This window comes from Fukomys damarensis, unplaced genomic scaffold (assembly GCF_012274545.1).
Source record: "Fukomys damarensis isolate Sample0158 unplaced genomic scaffold, DMR_v1.0_HiC HiC_scaffold_20, whole genome shotgun sequence".
In the NCBI taxonomy this organism is placed as follows: Eukaryota; Metazoa; Chordata; class Mammalia; order Rodentia; family Bathyergidae; genus Fukomys; species Fukomys damarensis.
The window spans coordinates 20,200,833-20,220,625 of NW_022900932.1; the positions used below are offsets into that span (position 1 = coordinate 20,200,833).

The 19,793-nt window shown below is 48.1% G+C and overlaps 1 protein-coding gene across 1 annotated transcript in view; it reads left to right on the forward strand.

Annotated features, from left to right (window-relative positions):
- The first annotated feature begins 55 nt into the window (after positions 1-55).
- The window catches only part of Lrrc20 (leucine rich repeat containing 20), a 73,654-nt gene continuing 53,916 nt past the window's right edge, over positions 56-19,793 (forward strand). Inside the window, exons 1-2 of the mRNA XM_010606089.3 lie at positions 56-2,118; positions 2,246-2,390. Of these exons, the coding sequence (XP_010604391.1) occupies positions 2,309-2,390 (82 nt within the window). The 5' untranslated portion in view covers positions 56-2,118; positions 2,246-2,308. The remainder of the gene's footprint in view (positions 2,119-2,245; positions 2,391-19,793) is intronic.

Below are 19,793 nucleotides of genomic sequence, written 5' to 3' on the forward strand. Positions count from 1 at the left end.
TTTTTTTTTTTTTTTTTTGTACCAGGGATTGAACTCAGGACCTTGTGCTTGTGAGGCAGGTGGCGGAACCACTGAGCTAAATCCCCAGCCCTATGTTTCCTTCATTCTTATCCCCTATCTCAGTAGATGCCAAATAAATGCTTTTGATTATTGATGATAAAAACTGGAGGTGACAGGTATGGAGGGGTTTGGTGTGGTAGGAAGAGTCCTAGGCTACGAATTAGGAGACCTGGGTTCTTTGTTTCCATCTGGCCACTTCGCCTCTCCTCTTCGGCCCTCAGTTTCCTCATTCATAAAGGGGTCGGATCAGTTACCAAGATTACAGCAACACTGAAGTGACTTGGTCTTAGGAGACCTGAATTTGTTGGTCTCAGTTCGCCACTGTTTCTCCTGTTCCCTGCTGTCCTCCCCTGTCCCATCTTATGCAGTTTGTACATTTGTCCTTTGAAGGCATTTGAATTGATGACCCTTCCCTACTTAGACTGTGTCTTGGATCGGTTGTAAGGCATTTGACCCGTGCTCAGCTTTGAAACCTCAGTGATGTCTGTTTATCATCATCACCCCGGGGGATGCTAAGCATCACGTCTGGGGTGAGGTAGAGGGCAGGGAGATGCCCAGGATAGAACTGCCCATAGGCTCCTGGGGAGACGTGCATTAAGGCTCATAAACAGCCCAAGTGACTTATGCTAAGTCACTGAATGCTTCTGGACCTTGGAGGGAGGAGAGAACACCAATCTGGGGCAGTCAGGGAAGAGTTTCTGCAGGTGGAGAGATGGGAATTCTATTCATTCCTTAAGGATGAGTCCACTGAGTTGTTTGTTCGGAGTCACACAGGGACAGACTGGGCTTAGCTGCTGGCATCACTGCACATGTGCTGCTGTGTTCTCTTGGTGGCATCTGTTGAGTATTTATGTGTCCTGGACTCCAAGCTAGGTGGGTCTGCGTATTTTGATCAGTCATATGAACTCAGAGAGGTGTCGCTAGATCTCTTACTCACATCAAGGAACTGGCCTCAGAGTAGTTAGCAAACTCTGTCCAGGCTTCTCAGCTGTTAATGGAGAGTTGGCCAATGGGCCTGTCTCCAGATTCAGTCTCTTCCTACAGCAGCGTGGTCTGCAGGGCCACCTCCTTGGCAACACACACACATATGGTGCATCACTGACTGCAGTTGCCTGCCCTACTTATCCCACTGCCCTGAGCTCTGTGTCACGTCCTTCCTCGCTGCCTTCCTGTTCTGCCTTCAGCCCTCAGAGCCAGGTTAATGAGCTCCTTGAGCTATCTGCAAAGCGGGGCTTGGGTCAATTCTTTTCTCTCTCTGAGGGGTGCTGCTGCTGGTGGTATGGGTGACTTCTGTAAACCAGTGAACAGTGGATATGCAGCTGGTCTGAACTCACTTCCAATTCCCTTACCCACTTTAATCTTGGCCAGGTTACTTAGCCACCCTATGCCTTGGTTTCCTTCCCTGTAATAAATGGAGTTGGGGACGTTTCTGTGTCTTTATGTCTTACTACCTTGTAATTCTAACACCTTAGGATTTTGTCTTCCTCACTCTTCTCTAAGCCTTTTCTCCCTAGTGATTCAGTTTCCTTCTCTCCTTTCCAGCCCCTCCCCCCATTTCTTACTGATTGCCCAGCATCAGGCTGGGAATCAGGTCTGCAGGCCAACAGGGTAACCACCCCTCCCTCTTGGCACATGGGAAGGGAATTCCTGAGACTTCCCACATGCTAGACTGTGGGCTCCAGGTTGCCTGGGTATCCCTACTTCCTGCCATGCAAGAGGAACCTGGCAGATCCAGGTGGGGAGAACAGGGGAGCTGGAGGAGTTTTATGGTTAGGCTCAGAGGCAATGGGATGAGGGACAGGTGCCTTTTCCTGCAGTTGGCTGTGCCTCACCTTTTCCCCAGCACCCCGCCTGTTGAGTCATAGGCCAGCACACACCTGAACCCTCACACCTGCCTGGCCACTGGTTCAAAGCAGGGGCCCTGAGTCTAGTGAGGTCATACATGTTGATCCTCCCAGAAGAGCAGTAGTGTCCAGCTGCCCTCGCCCTTCGACAGGCAGATCAGCCATGCAAAGGCCAAGTTGGATGCAGCCTGGGCACTGGGTCCCCAGAGAGGAGGTGAGTGGGTGGGTTCTTTGGATCCCTCCCTGTGGGTCCCTGGCAGCCTGGGTGTCTGGAGAGGAGGATGCTGGGGGTGGACTCCAGCTGGCAGGTGAGTGCTTGATGGCCCTGTGTTTTTCCCTAGGCAAAGGCCCCTTTGTGAAGAGCAGACCAGCCCACGGGCTGGCAGTAAGACACCTGAGTCTGCATGCTGAAGAAGATGGGTGAGGCGGTGGCCAGAGTTGCGAGGAAGGTCAATGAGACAGTGGAGAGCGGCTCCGACACGCTGGGTGAGTGCGGGCAGTCCTTTTCTGGCTGCTCCCTTGGTGGCTTTCGGTTGGTTCTGAAATGATATAGAAAGAGATGGAAGACTTGCCTTGCAAGCGTAAGGTCCCGAGTTCGATCTCCGGTACCCGCCCCCCCAAAAAAGAAAGAGATAGAAGAAACAACATCAGTGTGTGCCCTTGCGATGAGGACAAGTATTTCAATGCGACTTTTATTGCAATGGTGGCTACTGTGTAGTTTTTGTATTCTGGGCCCTAGCGTGACGGAGCCTGTCTGCCTGCCCTTGAACAGCGATGACAGGGTGTGTGTGCTGTTGGACCAACTGCAGTGCCAGGCTTTCCCTGGCCACGTCGGTACTTCCTAATTATCATCTTGTTGAATTGTCACAATTGCCCTGTGATGAATAGAACCTGCTAGGTGTGGCCGGCCTCAGCCTTCAGGGGATGGAAGGGTAAAGGCAGAGTGGGTTTTGGGGTTCACCCAGCCGAGAAGCCCCTTTATGTTGTACTGTTTCTCTGAATTGTGTCGTGTATGTCTTCTGCTTTGAATCAGTCATAATGTTTTAGCTCGGTGGTTATGTGGAGACTCTAAGCATAAGCAAAGCTCCCTGCTTGGTTGAGTGTAATAGCTGCCTGTGGAAGGGCGGCAGGGGAGACAGTGCAGCTCCCCGCGTGTGCCTGTGTGCAAAGGTGATGCACGTGTGTGTGTCTCATCCCTGGGACGTAAGCACCAACTGAGAGCCACAGATGTGTCATGGGGACCCAGAGGACAAGAGCACAGGCTCCCTTGGGGTTGATGGAGAGATGGACAGTTGGCCGGTGGCACATAGAGAGGAATCTCTTAGGCAGTTAGGGGTTTGTGTGTGTCTGACAGAGGAGTGTTTAGGTGATAGTTACTGCTGGAGCAGAGGCCCTGAGGCTGGGAAGGTAGAGCATTTCTGTGAGCAGCCACTCATCAGCTGCATCTAGACTACAGACTCCTGAGTCAGGGGCTAGTGGCTCAGGAAGCCGAGACACTTAGTCTTCAGGATAGGCTCAGTCACCACCTCTTCCAAGAAGCCCTCAGCCCTGTCCCATTCACCTCTTGCTCCCTTCCTCCTCTGTAGGGCCCACTCACTGTCCCCAGAGGACAAGGACTCTGTCATCTTTTGCCCCTTCCTCCCTGCCTCACTCCAGAGCCCAGGGTAGCGTCAGGTGCCACGTCTTAGCATACGGAGGTGTCAGCTACACTTAACCAAAGCGAGAAAGGCGTCTCCTCTGCCGGCGAATGGACTTGAAGACCGCTGCTGGTTTTGGAGGGCGTCTCGGCGATCCTCAGGCTGGTGAGCTGTTGGCTGTGGCCCTCAGTAAAAGATTCTGGATTCCTGCACTGGTCACAAATATGGCTGTGTTTACCTCAGTGTCCAGGGCTCTCTGCCATACTAATGCTGTGGTTGACAGGCCAGCTTTGGGTCATAGGGCCCTGGATGTGAGTCTCCACTCTGCCACCTCCTAGCCTGGTACCTAAGTACCTGACCATCTACAGATGAGGACAGTAATTGCATCTTGGATCGTCAGAGTGGTTAGGAGTAATTGTAATGACTAAGGTGCACAGCCTGCAGGGAGCTCTGTCAACAGCTATTATTTTCTATTTTTTCTCATCCCCAAAAGCTGGAGGTGGGGCCCAAATCCTCCATGGCTGAAACCTACCCCCTCCAGTTGTGGGCCAGCCAGGCCTCTGCTGGGCCTGCCACACAGTGGCTTCACTGGAAGTTCAGTATAAAGTGACAGATATGCATGGTGCATCACCTACTCTTCCTAAGATGTCACAGGGTGAAAGGAAATACATGGTTTCCTTTCATCCAGAAGGAGTAAGGGCAGAGGAGCAGCAGAGGAGTGGGGTAGGGAGCTCACCGGGGAGGAGGCAGCAGAGGGGACACCCTTGAGCTGAGGAGAGGCTCCTGCCCAATTGTCACTGCAGCATGGGGAGGTGGTGAGGGCCGGCAGGTGGGCAGTCTGGAAGGCCATGTTGGGGAGTCTGGACTTGAGCCTCTGTGAACCAGAGATTACGGACTTATGCCCCCATGAGCCAGGTGGGCATTTCTGGGAAGGGAAGTAAGGGCAACCTTCTTGGTGGAAGCTGTGGGGTTGCCAGGATGGGGCTTCTTGCACTAGCTCCTCTGTGCTTTCCTTGGTCTGTGCCCACTGAGGAAGTCATGCCAGGCCTCAGCTGCCCTTCTGGATCACTGCAGAGCCTGGGCGTGGAGACCCAGCTGTCTGGCCTCACCCTGCCGTGCAGACCTGGCATGGAGGGGGTGGGGCGTGATCACTAGTCATGGGTGCCACGAAGTTCTTTGCCTTGGGACAGCCTGTAGTCACAGTGGTCCTGGCTGAAGTTCAAGGATTTTGTGGGAAAGAGACTGAGCCTTTAAAGTTGGGGTTGGGGTTCTGCCACCTACCTCACAAGCACAAAGACCCGAGTTCGATCCCTGGTGCCAAAAAATAAAAAATAAAGTTAGGGTTGGACAGTAGGGGACCTTTTCACAGTGACCAGAAAAGAAGCAAAATATCAGACCAGGCCACTGTGGGCTCCTACAGCCCTGGCTTTGGAAAGTAAAGCTGATTAGGCTCATACAGTCTAAGGGATCTGGGCTCTAGGAAGTCAGCACATATTAAGTGCCTGCTGTGTGCAAGGTCGTGGGGAGCTCCCAGGGATATGTGCTCCTAGGAGAGTTCTGGTCCTGAGACAGAACACCCATGAGACAAAGAGCAGGAAGCGACACACGGCTGTGTGCTAAGCTCTGTTAGAAAGACCACAGGTTGTCATAGTTCTGAGGAGGGAAATGTTGCTGGATGTTAAAATAGGCTGAGAAAACTTTTTTTTTTTTGAGACAGGGTCTCACTATGTAGTTGAGACTGACCTGGAGCTCACTGTGTAGCCCAGGCTGGTCTCGAACTCACAGCGATCCTCCTGCCTCTGCTTCCCTGACGGCTGGGATTACAGGCCTGTGCCACCGCGCCCGGCTTGAGAAAACTTTTTGAAGGCAGTGGGACTCGAACTGGGCCTTGAAAGATAGGCAGCGTTACTCAGTATGATTCTCCTGTAAAATAGTAAGCAGTCAGCAATAGCCTAAACATCCGGCCCTAGGAAATGACTTAAATGCATTTGTCAAGCTGTACAATGTCATTTATGTAGCTGTTAACAGTGGTGCATAACATTTCACTGTAAGGTTGAATAAACACCAGCATATTCTCATATGTTCCCAATCTGGAATACAGTGAGATACCAATTACATTCAATATGCGTATATTGGTAGAAGGGAAAAACGGGGGGAAATAAAACAATGCAAATGGGAATTAGAAAATACTATTCTGCATTTTCTAAATGTTCTGTGATGAACATATTACTCAGAAAACTAGACAAGGATAGGTTTTAGGAAAGGACCACCTGCTACTATAGAAGATGCAAATAAAATGTCTGTGAGATGGGCTACCCAAAGCCACAGCCAAGTTCCTACAGAGTGGGAGCTCCCCTGGGAAGGCTTGGGAGCGAGGAGGCCAGTGGCTGCAGGGAGGCACTGACAAGGTGGCAGGGGACCAGCCCACGTTGCTGGTACATTCGGTACATTTTTTTGTTTTTTGTTTTTTTTTTTTGGTACCAGGGATTGAACCCAGGTCCTTGCACTTGTGAGGCAGGAAGCAGAACCACTGAGCTAAATCCCTGGCCCTACATTTGGTGCCTTTTAATCCTTCCCACACTCTTTTGTACTTCCTGGCTCTGAGGACTCCTGTGTGTTTATTTCTAGAAATTTCCCAGCCATTGGCTCTTGGAATGTTACTCTTGCCTATCTCTGAAGTCTCATTTTTCTAGAATCCCTCCTGGGCCCTCCTGTGCTGTTCTCTTTCCTTCTTTGGTATCTCTGCTTGCACACTCTCTCTCTGTGCCACATCTGAGAGATTTCATCAGAACTACCTTCTGTTTCATTGTTTGCTTCTTTGGGTATAATCTGTTGAGACATCCATTGAATTATTAATTTTAGCACTATATTTTTATTTTCAAAAGTTCTCTGTTTGGTTCTTTTCAAAGTCTGATATGAGCGGGGTATAATGGTACATACCTGTAGTTCCAGCTACTTGGGAGGCTGAGGCAGGAGGATTGCTTGAGCTCAGGAGTTGGAGACCAGGTTGGGCAATGCAGTGAAATCCTATCTTAAACAAATGGATAGATAGATACGTCTGATTAACATACTCAGAATTGTCTTCAGATTAAATAGATCTTTTGCTTCTTAGTTAAAAAAAAGAATCTCATTTTGAAGAATATCTTCTTTCTTTCTTTCTTATATTTTCTTTTGTAGTTGTTGGGTTTTTTGGGGTTTTTTTTTGGTACCGGGGATTGAACTTGGGACCATGTGCTTGTGAGGCAGGTGGTAGAACCACTGAGCTAAATCCCTGGCCCTCTTTCTTATATTTTCCATGTTGCCTTTTATATATCTAATCGTTTGACTGTACTTGCTCTTGATCTGTTGCATTCTCCGTGGCAGTCTGTTTCCTGTGTGTAAGTCCGTTGTCCCGTGACTCCTGCTCATGGCAGGTTCTCTGGGTGGACCTTCTATGATTGTGGATCTGTGATCCAGGGTTGAGGGGCTGTGTTGTCTGAGGGTCTCACTTGCTCTGTCACACAAGACCAACCCTAGAAGGATGCTTCTATTCATTTCTCAGCCTTGGGGTTTCTGGATCTTCAGGGAAGTAACTACTTAAACCCGGAGTGATTTCAGAAGCCAGGGGGAGATTTTTGTTGTTTTAAATTTGGTACATAGGCAAAGTCAAAAAGCTTTCTAACCACTGTTGCAGAAAGTAGTCCACAGTCCCAGCTTTCTGCAGTCTTGGCTTCAGCTTCCCGCCTCAAGCAAGCCTAGGATTGTGTTCTTGATCATCCCTACCCACCCAGTACTAAGGAGTGAACCCAGGGCCTTTGTACTGAGCTACATCCCCAGCCCTATTTTAGTTTTTGAGATAAGGTCTCTCCAAGTTGTCTGAACTGGGTTTGAATTTAAGATCCTCCTGCCTCAGGCTCCCAGAGTGCTGAGATTATAGGTGTGCACCACCACTCTCCACTCCCTCTGTGCCCTCAGGTAACCCACACTCCCCTACCAGCCCAGGTAAGCAGAGCATTAGCAGTCACCTATCATTCTGTCTTTCACTTTCTCTTGACTTTTGGCTCCAGACTTGCTCTTATTAAATGCCAGGCATCATTGCAAATGCCTTGTCATTTAATTAACATCATAGCCTTATGACAGAGATGATGATACACAAAAGTTGGAGAAACTAAAACACAATTTGTGTGTGTGTGTGTGTGTGGTACTGGGGATGGAACCCAGGCTGTTTCACAACTGAGCTACAGCCCCAGCCCTTTTTATTTTTACCATATAAAATATGAGTAACTTTATTCATTTATGTTATGTTAATTTTATTTTTTTTTCACAACTTTCATTTTTTGTTTTGAGAGAGGGTCTCACTAAGTTGCCCAGGTTAGCTTCAAACTTGCAGTCCTCAGCCTCCTGAGTAGCTGGGATTACAGGTGTGTACCACCACATGCACATGAAGGTGTTCATCCTGTCTCCCCTGTGTGTAAGTGGCAGTTTTCCTCTGCTGTACAGATGCTGGAGCTGGGCAGAGTGTGCAGGTGGCTTGCTGGTCATCCAGCTGTTTAGGGGTGGAGTCACAGTTCATCCATTCTGCTGTACCCTCTGTGGGATAGAAGATGAAGAGATAAAATAAGAGCTCAAACTCCCTCCTGCCTCCTATACTTGCCTCCCCTCTCACACCTTCTGGGAACCACTTCCAGCCTGCCCTAGTCCTTGATAAGAGGAAAAGAACCAGAGGCTAAGTTCACCTTTGCACCTAGTATCAGCAGCATTGTTAGAGTGGCCCTGGGCAGCAGTCTATGGGGATTTCTCCTAGTCAGTCTTACCCTTGGTCAGTTCCCCCACTCCTGCAGTATTTCCTGAAAGGTGATTCTGGGGTAACCAATACCAGGATTAAAGAGCTTTTTGGCTACAATGCATATTTGCAGACTACTTGAGAGCTTTGAAAATAGAATCTCTCTGCCCTCCATGCAGATGTGGTTGACCAAACAGTGCCCTTCATCATTGCTTGTTTCCTCTTTTATTTTTTGGTATGGGGGATTGAACTTGGGACCTTGCGTTTAACCACTGAGCTAAATCCCCAGCCCCATAATGCTTCTGTTCTTCAGGTTCATGTTTATTTATTTTGAAAACCTCCAAAGTCTTATCTTTTAAAGCAGCTTGCTTGGTGTTCATGTGGTGAAACAGTTTTGGAGGTTTCAAGACTTTGTTGGATAACCAGTCACTGTATATTATACAGAGGGAGCTTAGTGAATGTGAATCACCTGTTGCAATAAGCCCATAATTTAAATAGAACTCTTGGTATTTTCTTATAAATGCAGCTTTCTTTTGTTTTTTCAATTTTAGTCCTCTGCTGTCTCATCCTTGGGTCCCATCCCCTTTACAAAGGAGCTCTCCAGTGATGTTTGTTCTGGACTCATTTTAGCTAGGGTTAGCTTGTGGGCTTCTGAAACTGTGACTGGGACAAGTGTGGTGAGGGAAAGAAAGTGTGGTGTGGGCGGAAGTGGTGACTAAAATAATGGGTGGGTCACATGCAGACCAAAATAAGTGTTGATTTCTGACTTAACGCCTGCCACCAGATGCAGCTGAACAATTTTGAAGTACATCAGCTCACTTGCCACTGGATAGCCTATTGCCAGATGCAGCTTAATTGTCACTTGCCGCTCACTGACAGGGTTTTGATAAGAGTCTGCCTGCAATTGGTTTGTTATGTTCCCTGTGCAGTCAAAGCTCTCTGCTAATGTGAGTGGTGGAAAGTGGCTATAAATACGGATGAGGTGCTGCTGATTTTCTTTCCTGCTGCCTGGCTGTATGCCTAATGGGGTTGCGGACCTGAATAATACAGTGTGACAACAATTTTCATAGCATTTACACTGTATTAGGTGTTATAAGTAATTCAGAGATGATTTAAAGTGCACAAGAGGATGTGTGTGGATTGTGTGCATTGACTACATTATGTGAGCATCCCAGGATTTTAGAATCTGTGGGGAATCCTGTAACCGGTCCTCCATGGATACCAAGAGGTAACTATATATTTTATCAAAGTACCATTTACATGAATAAAATATCCTTTTGTTCATCTGCAGTTCTGTGAGTTTTGACAAATTCTTATGATGGTATAAGCATTACCACACAATTCAGAACTTTTCTGTTGTTTTAGAAATTTTTTCTCATGCTCCTTTGTAGCCAAACCCTCCCCTGCTGCTCAATACCTGAAAACCAGTGATCTGTTTCCCATCCCTGCGGTTTGGCCTGTTCCAGGATAACAAACAAATGGAATTTTGTAGTTACTTTCTTGTTGTTGGGACAAAATACCCAGCACCCACTACTGAAAGGAGGAGAGGTTTTGTTGAGGTCTCCTTCTAGAGGAGGGGACTTGGGGAGATGACTGCGGACACAATGAATGACCAAAAGCTGATGGCTAATGGCAAAGTTTATTTCTGACATAGGATGTTATATACTAGTTTCAAGGCCACACAGACAAGCATGATCTCAGTGGTTTGATGATTAACAGTAGTTACGAGCAGTGATTAACAGCAGTCATGAGCAGATACACATTGTTTAAACTAAAGACATAACATCTAGATAAAACAACATCTGTTTATGACTAAAAGGGAGTGTAAACCAGAAATAGGACTAAAGAAGAGATTAGGGAGTTGTTTGTAGGTCAAGGGACTTGGCTCCAGCACATCACCTGTGGGACACCTGGACCCCGGTGAGAACCAGCATTCCGGGACTCAGGGTCAGCGCTTCAGCCGGCCGTCCTCTCGTGCCCCAACAAGGTTTATTTGGGCTATGGTTTTTAGAGGATTCAGTCCATACATAATTGGCTGATTCCAAGGCAGGAGGGACATGGAAGGATTTGATAGAGGAGAGCTGCTCATGTCCTGGTGGGCAGGAAGCAGAGAGCAAAGGGAGGAGCCGGGAGGAAGGTGTATCCTTCCAGGTCACACCCCAGGGACCCCCCTGAACAGGCCCCACCTCCTAACAGCACACTCAGCTGCTGAGTTCATTAGTGGATGAATCCACTGATGAGTGTTTGATCACGGCTTCCAATCATGTTCCAAAAGCCCTGCCTCTGATCATATGGCGTTCTAGGTCCAAGCCATATGGAGTCATGCAGTGTATAACCTTTTGAGCCCTGCTTCTTCTACTTTAGCATACCGTGTTGGAGATTCAGCCATGGTTTGTATGAAGCAGTAGCTCCTTCCTTTCTTTGCAGAGTAGTATTAAATCATATACATTTACCATGATCTGTTTATCCATTCATCTGTTTATCATTCATTATCCATTTGGATAACTCCATATTTTTTACATCATAAAAAAAGCCCATAATTGTTCATATACGGGATTTTCCTCATTCCTGGTACTGGGGATTGAATCCTAGGCATCTAGGGACAATTAGCTCAGTGGTTCTGCTGCCTGCCTCACAAGCACAAGGACCCGAGTTAAATCCCCGGTACCCCCCAAAAAAGAATCCTGGGCATCTACCACTGAGCTATATATATCCTGTTCATTTTTTTCATTTTTTTATTTTGAGGCAGGGTATCACTAAATTGCCCAGGCTGGTGTCAAACTTGCAGTCTTGCCTCAGCCTCCTGCATAGCTGGGATTATAGGTGTGCACCATTGTACGCATTATGTTTTTAATTTCATATGCTCTTTTAGATGTGTAATGGCATGTTATTATGGTTTAATTTTGCCATTCTTTGATGACAGGGGGTGTTGAACATCTTTTCATGTGGTTCTCTGCCATCCATCCATCTTTGATAAAATGTCTATTCAAATCTTTTGCCCCATAAAAAAGAAATGGGTTTTCATTAATTTTTTTTGAACTGAAGGTTGAAAGCGGAGCGCCATGTTGCTAGGCAACTGCTCTACCACCGAGCTGTGTCCCCAGCCCTCTTGGTGAGTTTTGAAGATTCCTTGTAGACTATAGATGCGAGTTCTTTGTCAAATTTGTTTTGTAAGACAGTTTCCAGTCTCTACTGCATCTTTCATCCTTTTAGTGTCTTTCGAGGAGGCACACTTTTAATTTTGATAAAGTCCAGTTTATCATTTTTTTCTTTTATAAATGTGTCTAAGAAAGCTTTGCCTAACCCAAAGTCACAGAGATTTCCTCTTGTCAAAATCATCTGAGTATTGGTTAAACATGCATATTCATGAGTCTCATTCTAAAATTTTAAAAGTAGACTCTGGGAGGGCCAGGTGATCTGTATTTTAACATGAACTTTGTATTGTCTTTCTTCTCCCCGCTTCTTCCTTTTCTTCCTCCTCCTCTTCCTTTTGTGATACTGGGGAATCAAACTCAGGGTTGCTCTACCACCGAGCTGTCTCCCAGTCCTTTTTAGACAGGGAGACAGGATATTATTGAGAAAGTCTTGGTAGATGGCTGAGGCTGGGTTCAAACTTTCAACACTTTTGCCTTAGCCTCCTGAGTTGCTGGGGTTATAGGCTTGCGTCACCATGCCTGGCTGTGAACCTTGTATTATTCTTTCCTGCTTAGAATTTGAGAATCACTAGCTTGTTTTGTGCTTTGGCAAACTTCTGGGTGTGTATGAATGTGGGGGGGTGGGAGAGAGATGAGGTTGGGAGACCTGGGCTGGGGAAAGAAGGGACACCCCCCCACCAGCTCAGTGCAAGTGCTTCTGACCTATCCTTACCAGCAGATGGCACCCTGTCACCAGCCCATGCCCTGACCAGGCTGGTGCTGCAGGGTGTGAGTGCCAGGACCTGACAAGGGCACCTACTCCTGTCCAACTCATTGCCTGTGTTTACACTGCAGTCTGCCCCCTGCAGGTACCTGAACTTGCAGCCTCTTTTTTTTTTTTTTTTTTGAGAAAGGGTCTCACTAAGTTACTAAATTGCTCAGGCTGGGATCAAATTTATAATCCTCCTGCCCCAACCTCCTAAAGTTCTGGGATTACAGGTGTGTGGTAACTGCTCTTTTGAACAGGAGTACTCAGGTAATGCAGTATTCGGGAAGCACTGAATATATACTCAATGAATCAAACCTTCTCCTATTTTGGCTCTGATAGGGAAAACTTTAATAGCAAAAACTTAGGAAAACTTAGGAAATGTCACAATAACTTCTGCCCCTCACTCTGCTTAGCTCAGAATTAACCGGTACCGAGGCATGTAGTCTCCCCCAAAAGTTTTGTAAGTGAAAAGAACCATTGTTAGCTTTGTTGACTAAACAAACTCCCTTCCCCTTGGCTAGAGTAGGAAACTGAATAAATCTTAAAGGCAACTTTCCCTGACAAAGAACTGCATCTGGGTTGAAATTCAACTGCCCTGCCACCATGTTTTGGGTATCAGCAATGTGAGCTGTGAAAATGCAGTGTAACTGAATAAGATCAAGGCTGTAGAACCCTATAAAAGAAGGAGTTGTAACCCAAGGGGGGAGTGGATCAGGGCACTGCCATTAGGTGCCATCGATCCCCATTGATGGAGTAAACTTTTTTATTTCACTTCCATTATGCTGCCTCTCTGTGTGTCACTTGCCAATTCCTTCCATAACAGTTCAAGAAATTGCCACTGACTCCTTTCTCAACAAACAAAAATTGGGTATCTATTGTGTATGCCCTGCCTGAGGACTGAATGTAGGCAGAGAGGAAAGCAGATCCCTCTCTCTCTCTCTCTCTGTCTCTCTCTCTCTCTCTCTGTCACACACACACACACACACACACACACACACACACACAGAGTCTCACTGAGGAAGGGAACATGGCAGGAACAGCTTTTCTGGCCTGATGGGTGGTGTGTTGGCCTGTGGCACGAGGGGAGGTCAGTGCTGTGTGTCTCCAGGCCTGGGCAGTCCTCGGGGCCAGCCTTAAACAGCCCAGCTCTGAAGGCACGGGGAGGGAGTCTGTCTCTCCTGGGGCAGTGGGCCCTGGTTAGCCAGGCAGGATGGGGCACAGAGACACCCCCTAGGGCCCCCTGCTGCTCTCCTGGGGAACCCCAAGTTCCCTGACAAGGAGACTGCCCTCTCCCAACTTTGCTCCACATGGTAGAATGTGAGGGGTGACTAGAAGCTTTCTGCCGAGAATGTGACCCCTAGATGGGGTCCCTCTGTGTTAGGGGTCTTCGGAGGCCGAGATGCCCATTCTGTTTCTTCCTCCTGCAAGTCTTGGGGACTGTCTCTCCCTTCAGGGCTCAGGATTTACCAAAGGGAAGGCATTGTATTTGTGGGTGGGCATTGCTCAGTCGGGGCTCTGTTGCTTTGGGTCTGGGTTGTTCTTTGTGCTGGGGATGCCCTGTACTTCAGCAGCCCCTACTCCTGGATGCTAATTCTGAGTCCTTCCAGGCTGCCATAGCAGAACATTGCTGAGTCCTCCTATGGTAGAAGGGAGCAGAGTCTCTGAGGTCTCTTTTGCAAGGGCACTAACTCCCTGTACAAGAGCTCCACCTCATGACCCAGTCACCTCCTGAAGGCCCCACCTCCAGATGCCATTCTATTCAGAAATAGGTTTCAGTGTATGAATTTGGTGGAACATGGATGTTCAGTTCACAGCAGCGTAGTACCCCCTCCCCAGCCTGCTCCCACTGTGACCTCTAGATTTGCCTCTAGGCAGCGCCAAGTGCAGGATCACTGCTGTCGGAGGCCACATCTGGCAGGGGCTGGGCTGGTGCCTGCTGGTGGTACCCATCTCTGCAGGGGCAGGAGTCTGGCTGGTGGAGTTTGGTGAGCTAGCAGGAAGTAGGAGCCTTGTTTCTGGCTCGGAAGGAAGCAGAGGTTCAGGACCTCACGATAACTCCTTCCAGTTACTTGGCCAGGTTCTTGTCTGTAAAATATGGATCTCCAGCCCTGAGGTTTTGCGGTGAGCCAGGCTGCCCCAATGGCTGACACATGTCTCATTCCATCCTCACAGCAACCTCATGCTCTCATTGTCACTCAGCTTCCCCAGGCGCTTTACAGATGAGGAAACTGAGGCATCAAGTGGCTAAGGAACATTCCAAGGTCGCACCTGCCCGAGGGGATGGGGAAGGGACTTGAACCTGGGCCCTTGAGGAAATAGTCCACCTCACCCCTGTGAAGACCCTGTGCTTGGATGGTTGGGAGCCGGGCAAAGTTTATAGGTGACAGATTCGTGTTGTATGGAAACTCGAATCCTCAGGTGTTAGGGTCACACACAGCCTCTGAATGCAGGAAACGAAGTGAGAGTGTGAGCTGCCTCCACCGTCCTCCATCTGGTGGTGAGGGGATCCAGGGGACTTCTGAGCAGGAGAGGGATGTGAGTCCACATCTGGGAAGATTGCTGCAGATATAGGACAGGGGCCGGGGTGAGTGGGTGGGTGGGGACATAGGAGGGCAGAAGGGGTGGCTAGCTGTGCAGTTTGGAACCTAGTCACATCTTAACAAAAATAAGGAAGGCTGGGCCATTGGGGTGGGTGGACGTGTGAAGAATCTCACAACAGGGGACTGGATGGGTGTCACGCTAGCTGTGATTGCAGATTTCTGCATGGGGCCCTTGCCCTGGTATCGAGGCCTAGAGTGCCTGCCTGCCTACAGTGCCACTGGTCAGAGTGGCATTTTTGGAGGAAAAGATATTCTTTGAAACTGCCTGGATAATTATGCAGCTCTAAAAAGTGTATGTTGGCAGAAGAATAAAGATGTTCCATCCCAGACCCAGGGAGATAACTGAATAGATAATTTTGTGGCATCCAAAGCTTGCATTGCTCAAATATAAAAGCACTAGCTTTGGGGAGGCAATTTGAAAGGCTGAGGAGTTTATTGAAACCAGATACTTCCAGAAATGTAAACACAGCTCTGGCCGATGAAGCAGGGAGGAGAGGGAACTGGCAAAGCCAGTCATTCTGGAATCAGCCCAAGTGGACCCTGAGCTGCTAGGTGACAACACCTATGCAACAGTAATCTCTCCTTCCCTTCAGGGTTAGGAAATTGTTAGGAAATTGTGATTGCTTCTGAGGACAGTTGTTAAAAGGGTTATTGTGCTTCAACATAAGGGGCAATTTAAGTCCTTTGAATTGGCATCTGCCCCATCTTGGTGGACTGTGTTTTGCTAAGATGCATATTTTTGTCACACTGTAGTTATCCCCATGGTTTCATATTCCATCAAGTTCTTTTCTGCAAACATGTGTTCACTATATGCTGGGTCCGTCTGCTTCCCTCCTTGCAGAGGGTTGGATGGGAGTGAAGAGGGAGCTAATTAAGAGCCTGGGCAGGTGTCCCATTAGGTTATTGTATTCACCATTGTTTCTGCCTTTCTCCAGATCTGTGCATGTCCTGGGCCTTTTTATTCTTGTTTCAGCTACGTGTACTTCTTCCAACCTTATCCTCTCCTCAGACTGGCCTCTTTGGCCACCCATCCCCTAGCTCAATGGGAAGGCCCTGGGTTCAATCCCCAGTACTAGAAAAAAGGGGAAAACTGAGGCTGCATGGGCTTCATGAACTGGCCCCGTTATCACAGTCAGCCAGTATGGTGCTGGAATTTGGGATTGAGCCTGTTGGTTTCTTGTGTGTTTTTTTTTAAACATTCCTGTGGTTCTGGAGATTGAACCCAGGGCCACACACATGCTAGGCAAGTGTTCTACCTCTGAGCTACCTCCCCAGCCCTTTTAAATTTTATTTTGGGACAGGGTCTTGCTAAGTTGCCCTCCTTTCTCAGCCTCCAAGTAGCTGGGATTATAGGTATGCATCACTAGGCCTCGCTCATGCTGTCTTTAACATGCTACCATCTTGGTGGGACCCATTCCTGCTTTCAAGGAGCTCTCTGCCCTGGCAGGAAGAGTAAGACAAGCATATTAATAGCTCGTGTGTTTATTTAGGGGGTAAAAAAGATACAACAGAACAGGATCCATGATACAGCTAGCAAAAATGCAACTGGGGACTCAAGGGTGGGGGCAATTACCCTCGCTGGGGGTACTGAGCATTTCGTAGAGAAGGAGCTTGGGGCTCCAACAGTGACCTGTCCAGGATCACTGGATGAGTGAAGGGCAGCTGCAGGTCAGAATCCTGGTCCCCGCTCTGTAGGGCAGGGTCCTCAGGAGGACCCTGCCCTACCCTTTTCTTACTGTGCAACTTTGAGCAGTGTCTTAACCGATCTGGGCCTTAACTTCCTATCTGCATACAGGGTCTAATAATCCCCCTCCCTGGGAGGTGGATGTCAGGACTCCACAGGGTGATATAAAGTCACTATTGCCTGCTCTTGATCTTTTAGAAGACCCCAGGCCCGACTTGCCATGTGGCTTCAGTTCAGACCAGCTGAGGCCCCCCCTCAGAGCAGTGGCTGAACTGTTGTCGTCATGTGGCTGCTGTTTTGATTCTCTTTCATGTGTACGATGAGTCAGCGATTAAATGAAAATAACTTACTATCAAATTGATGCATCATTTGATTGTAATCTGTGTGTGCAGTTTACTTTTGTTTTTCATTAAATACTGACTTTATTTTTCTGAATGTGGTTGACTGGCTTGCCAGGAAGGAGCAGGGAGTTTCATTTTTTGTTTTTGTTTTTTTTTTAACAAAGATCCAGGTCCCGGCTGGGTATAGTGACACACACCTGTAATCTCAGCACTCTGGGAGGCTGAGGCAGAAGAATCACAAAGGTTCAAGCCCAACACGGGCAACTTAGTGACATAAAAAATAAAATGAAAGACTTAGGGACATAGCTTAGTGTGAAGGCCCTCGGTTCAATTCCTAGTAGTACAAGAAAAAAAAATTCAGGTCCCGTGTTAGTGAACACAGTTGTCCCCTTGTCATGAGACTATAGGTGTGCACTGCTGTGTGTCCTCTTCCTCTTCAGGGGAGGGTGGGGCTGACACACATCTCTGGGATGGATTTGTAGGTGAGACAGTACAGCTTCAGTGTATCAGTGGGACAGGGTAATGAATCTTTGTACCCTTATGGCAGTATCTCCGGCTTCCTGACGCAGGCTGTCTGTGCCAGGCACTGGGTGGACATTTCGCCTCCTGCTCAGAACAATCCTCTCAGTTGGATCGTCTTGTCCACACTGTCTCAAGTTAGACTCCCTGTAAGAATTCACATTTAAAGTGTATAATTCAGTGGGTTTTAGTATACTGTGTACCATCATCACCATCTAACTTGAGAACATTTTCATCATCCCCAAGAGAAACCCCTAACCCACAGGCAGTCATGCCCCATTTCCCTGTTTCTCCCTTTCTCTGCACCACTTTTCTTCTTTCTGTCACTATATTTTTTATCTGTTCTGGACATTTATGTAAATGAAATCAGACACTTTGTCCTTTTGTGACTTTCTTCTCTCTTTACTCGGCACAGTATTTTCAAGTTCAAGCTAGGCATAATGGCACATGTCTGTAATCGGCACTCTGGGAGACTGAGGCAGAAAGGTCACGAGTTTGCATGTAGCTTGGGCAATTTATTGACTTAGTAAGACATGTCTCAAAACATGTTTTCAAGTTCAGTCATGGTGTAGCCTGTATTAGAATTGCATCCATTTTTATGGGTGAGTAATATCCCACTGTATGCATGTACTGTTTTTTGGGGGGGGTTGTACCATCTGTTTATCCATTCTTCCTTTGATGGGCGTGTGGGTTGTTTCCACTTCCTGGATATTATGAATGCTGCTGCTGCAGACATTCACATACAGGTTTTGGATGAACTTAGGTCCTCACTGTACCAAGGAGGACCTTGAGCTGGGACCACATAACTTGTTTGAGGCCTCATACAGCAAGGAAGAACAGGTCCAAGGAAAGCCTCCCTGGGAATTCCAAGGAGATTGTCCTTTGTGGGTCCTTGTCTCTTCTTGTGTGGTTAGAGCACATCCTGACTGGGTTCCATGACCACTGTCCGGGAGCCCCAGGCTCAGCTTGTCCTTTGAGGCAGACAGCTGTGGTCACCCCATTTCCTAGGGAGGATGGAGTTAGGAAGTCCTGTGAGATGTGGATTCATCCGCAGCATATGTCGGTAGGATATGCTTGTGTCTGTGGGAGCAGGCACAGCCCCCAGGCTGTCCACTGTGCTCCACAACTGCCCCTCTGAGCTTCACCCTGGTGGATATCAGCTCCCCGGCCCCAGTCCCATGAACACGACTCCATGGACCCAGCTTTGGCAATCAAGGGAATACATTCCCCAAGTAGCTAGATGTCAGGGCTGCTGTTTTCCTCAAAGTGAGTGTATTTGTGAGAAGCCATAAGAGCTTATAAAATTCTCACATAACAGAAGTCTTTAAAAATAGGAAGAGAAGGAAACAAACAGAATCCTCAGGTATATTCACATTAAATGACTTCCCCCATCCCGGAAGTTGCCCCTTCCAGATGTACATTTCTGTCTTTCTCTGCCTGACTTCTTTCTGGGCCCTGGATAACTGCTGTGGACGTGGAGTCTGTTGGGCTTCTGCAGTCTTCATTGCTTCCCTCCTGAGTCCTTTCCCTTCCAGGGGTCGTCACCTAGGGGACAGGGCAGCACCACCCTAGAGATCAGGCACTGAAAGCTCCTCCAAGGACCTGAAAGCAGCAGTCTTCAGGGAACGCGCTTGTCCAGAGAAGCGATCTCCTGCTTGCTTTGTCTGCAGCCTTCTCCAGCAAGTAGCTCGGTAAATACTGTGCACAAATAAGTGTTTAAAGCATGCCTGGTTATGCCGGCTGACACGCAGTGCAATCCTGGGATGACCACTGATTTGTTGTTATGTTTGTTCTTTGTATCCTGTGGGGCCCTGCTTTGGAGAGCAAATGGCATTTCAGAGATGAGGCCTGCTTTTTGGGAGGTTCGGGTGGGCACTTTGGCGTTGTTTAGTTTTGCCTCTTTCATCAGGATGCCAGCCTAGCCTCTGAGTGTACCTGGAGTTTCATCTTCTGGAAAGGGTGCTGGCTCTCCCCCTCAGGCCCAGATCTTAGTTTGCATTTTTGTGTTGCAGGAAAGTCTGTTTTCTTGAGGTCAGCCTCGTGAACCAGAGCCCCTTGCCACCCAGCCAGGGCCTCTGCTCTATTGCCCTCACTGAACTCCATATCCTGCCCTGTTGAACTAAGCTCTCTCACTATGCCTCAGTTTCCACAGTGCTAAATAATGGTACTAGCCTCGTGGGGTGGTCAGGAGGAGGTGTAAAGTGCTTAGAAAAGTTTCAGGGGTGTAGTTAGTGCCATCCCAGAATGAGCTATTTTTTAAATAGGTTCTCACTATGTAGTTCAGGCTGGCCTCGAACTTGCAACCATCCTTCTGCTTCAGCCTCCTGAGTGCTAGGGTTATAGATGTGCACCACCATGCCCAGCTGAGCTAGTGTTATTTATCTCACTCCCTCTCCCTCTCCCCCCCCCCCCCCCTCTTCCCCCCCCCTCTCTCTTTCTCTCT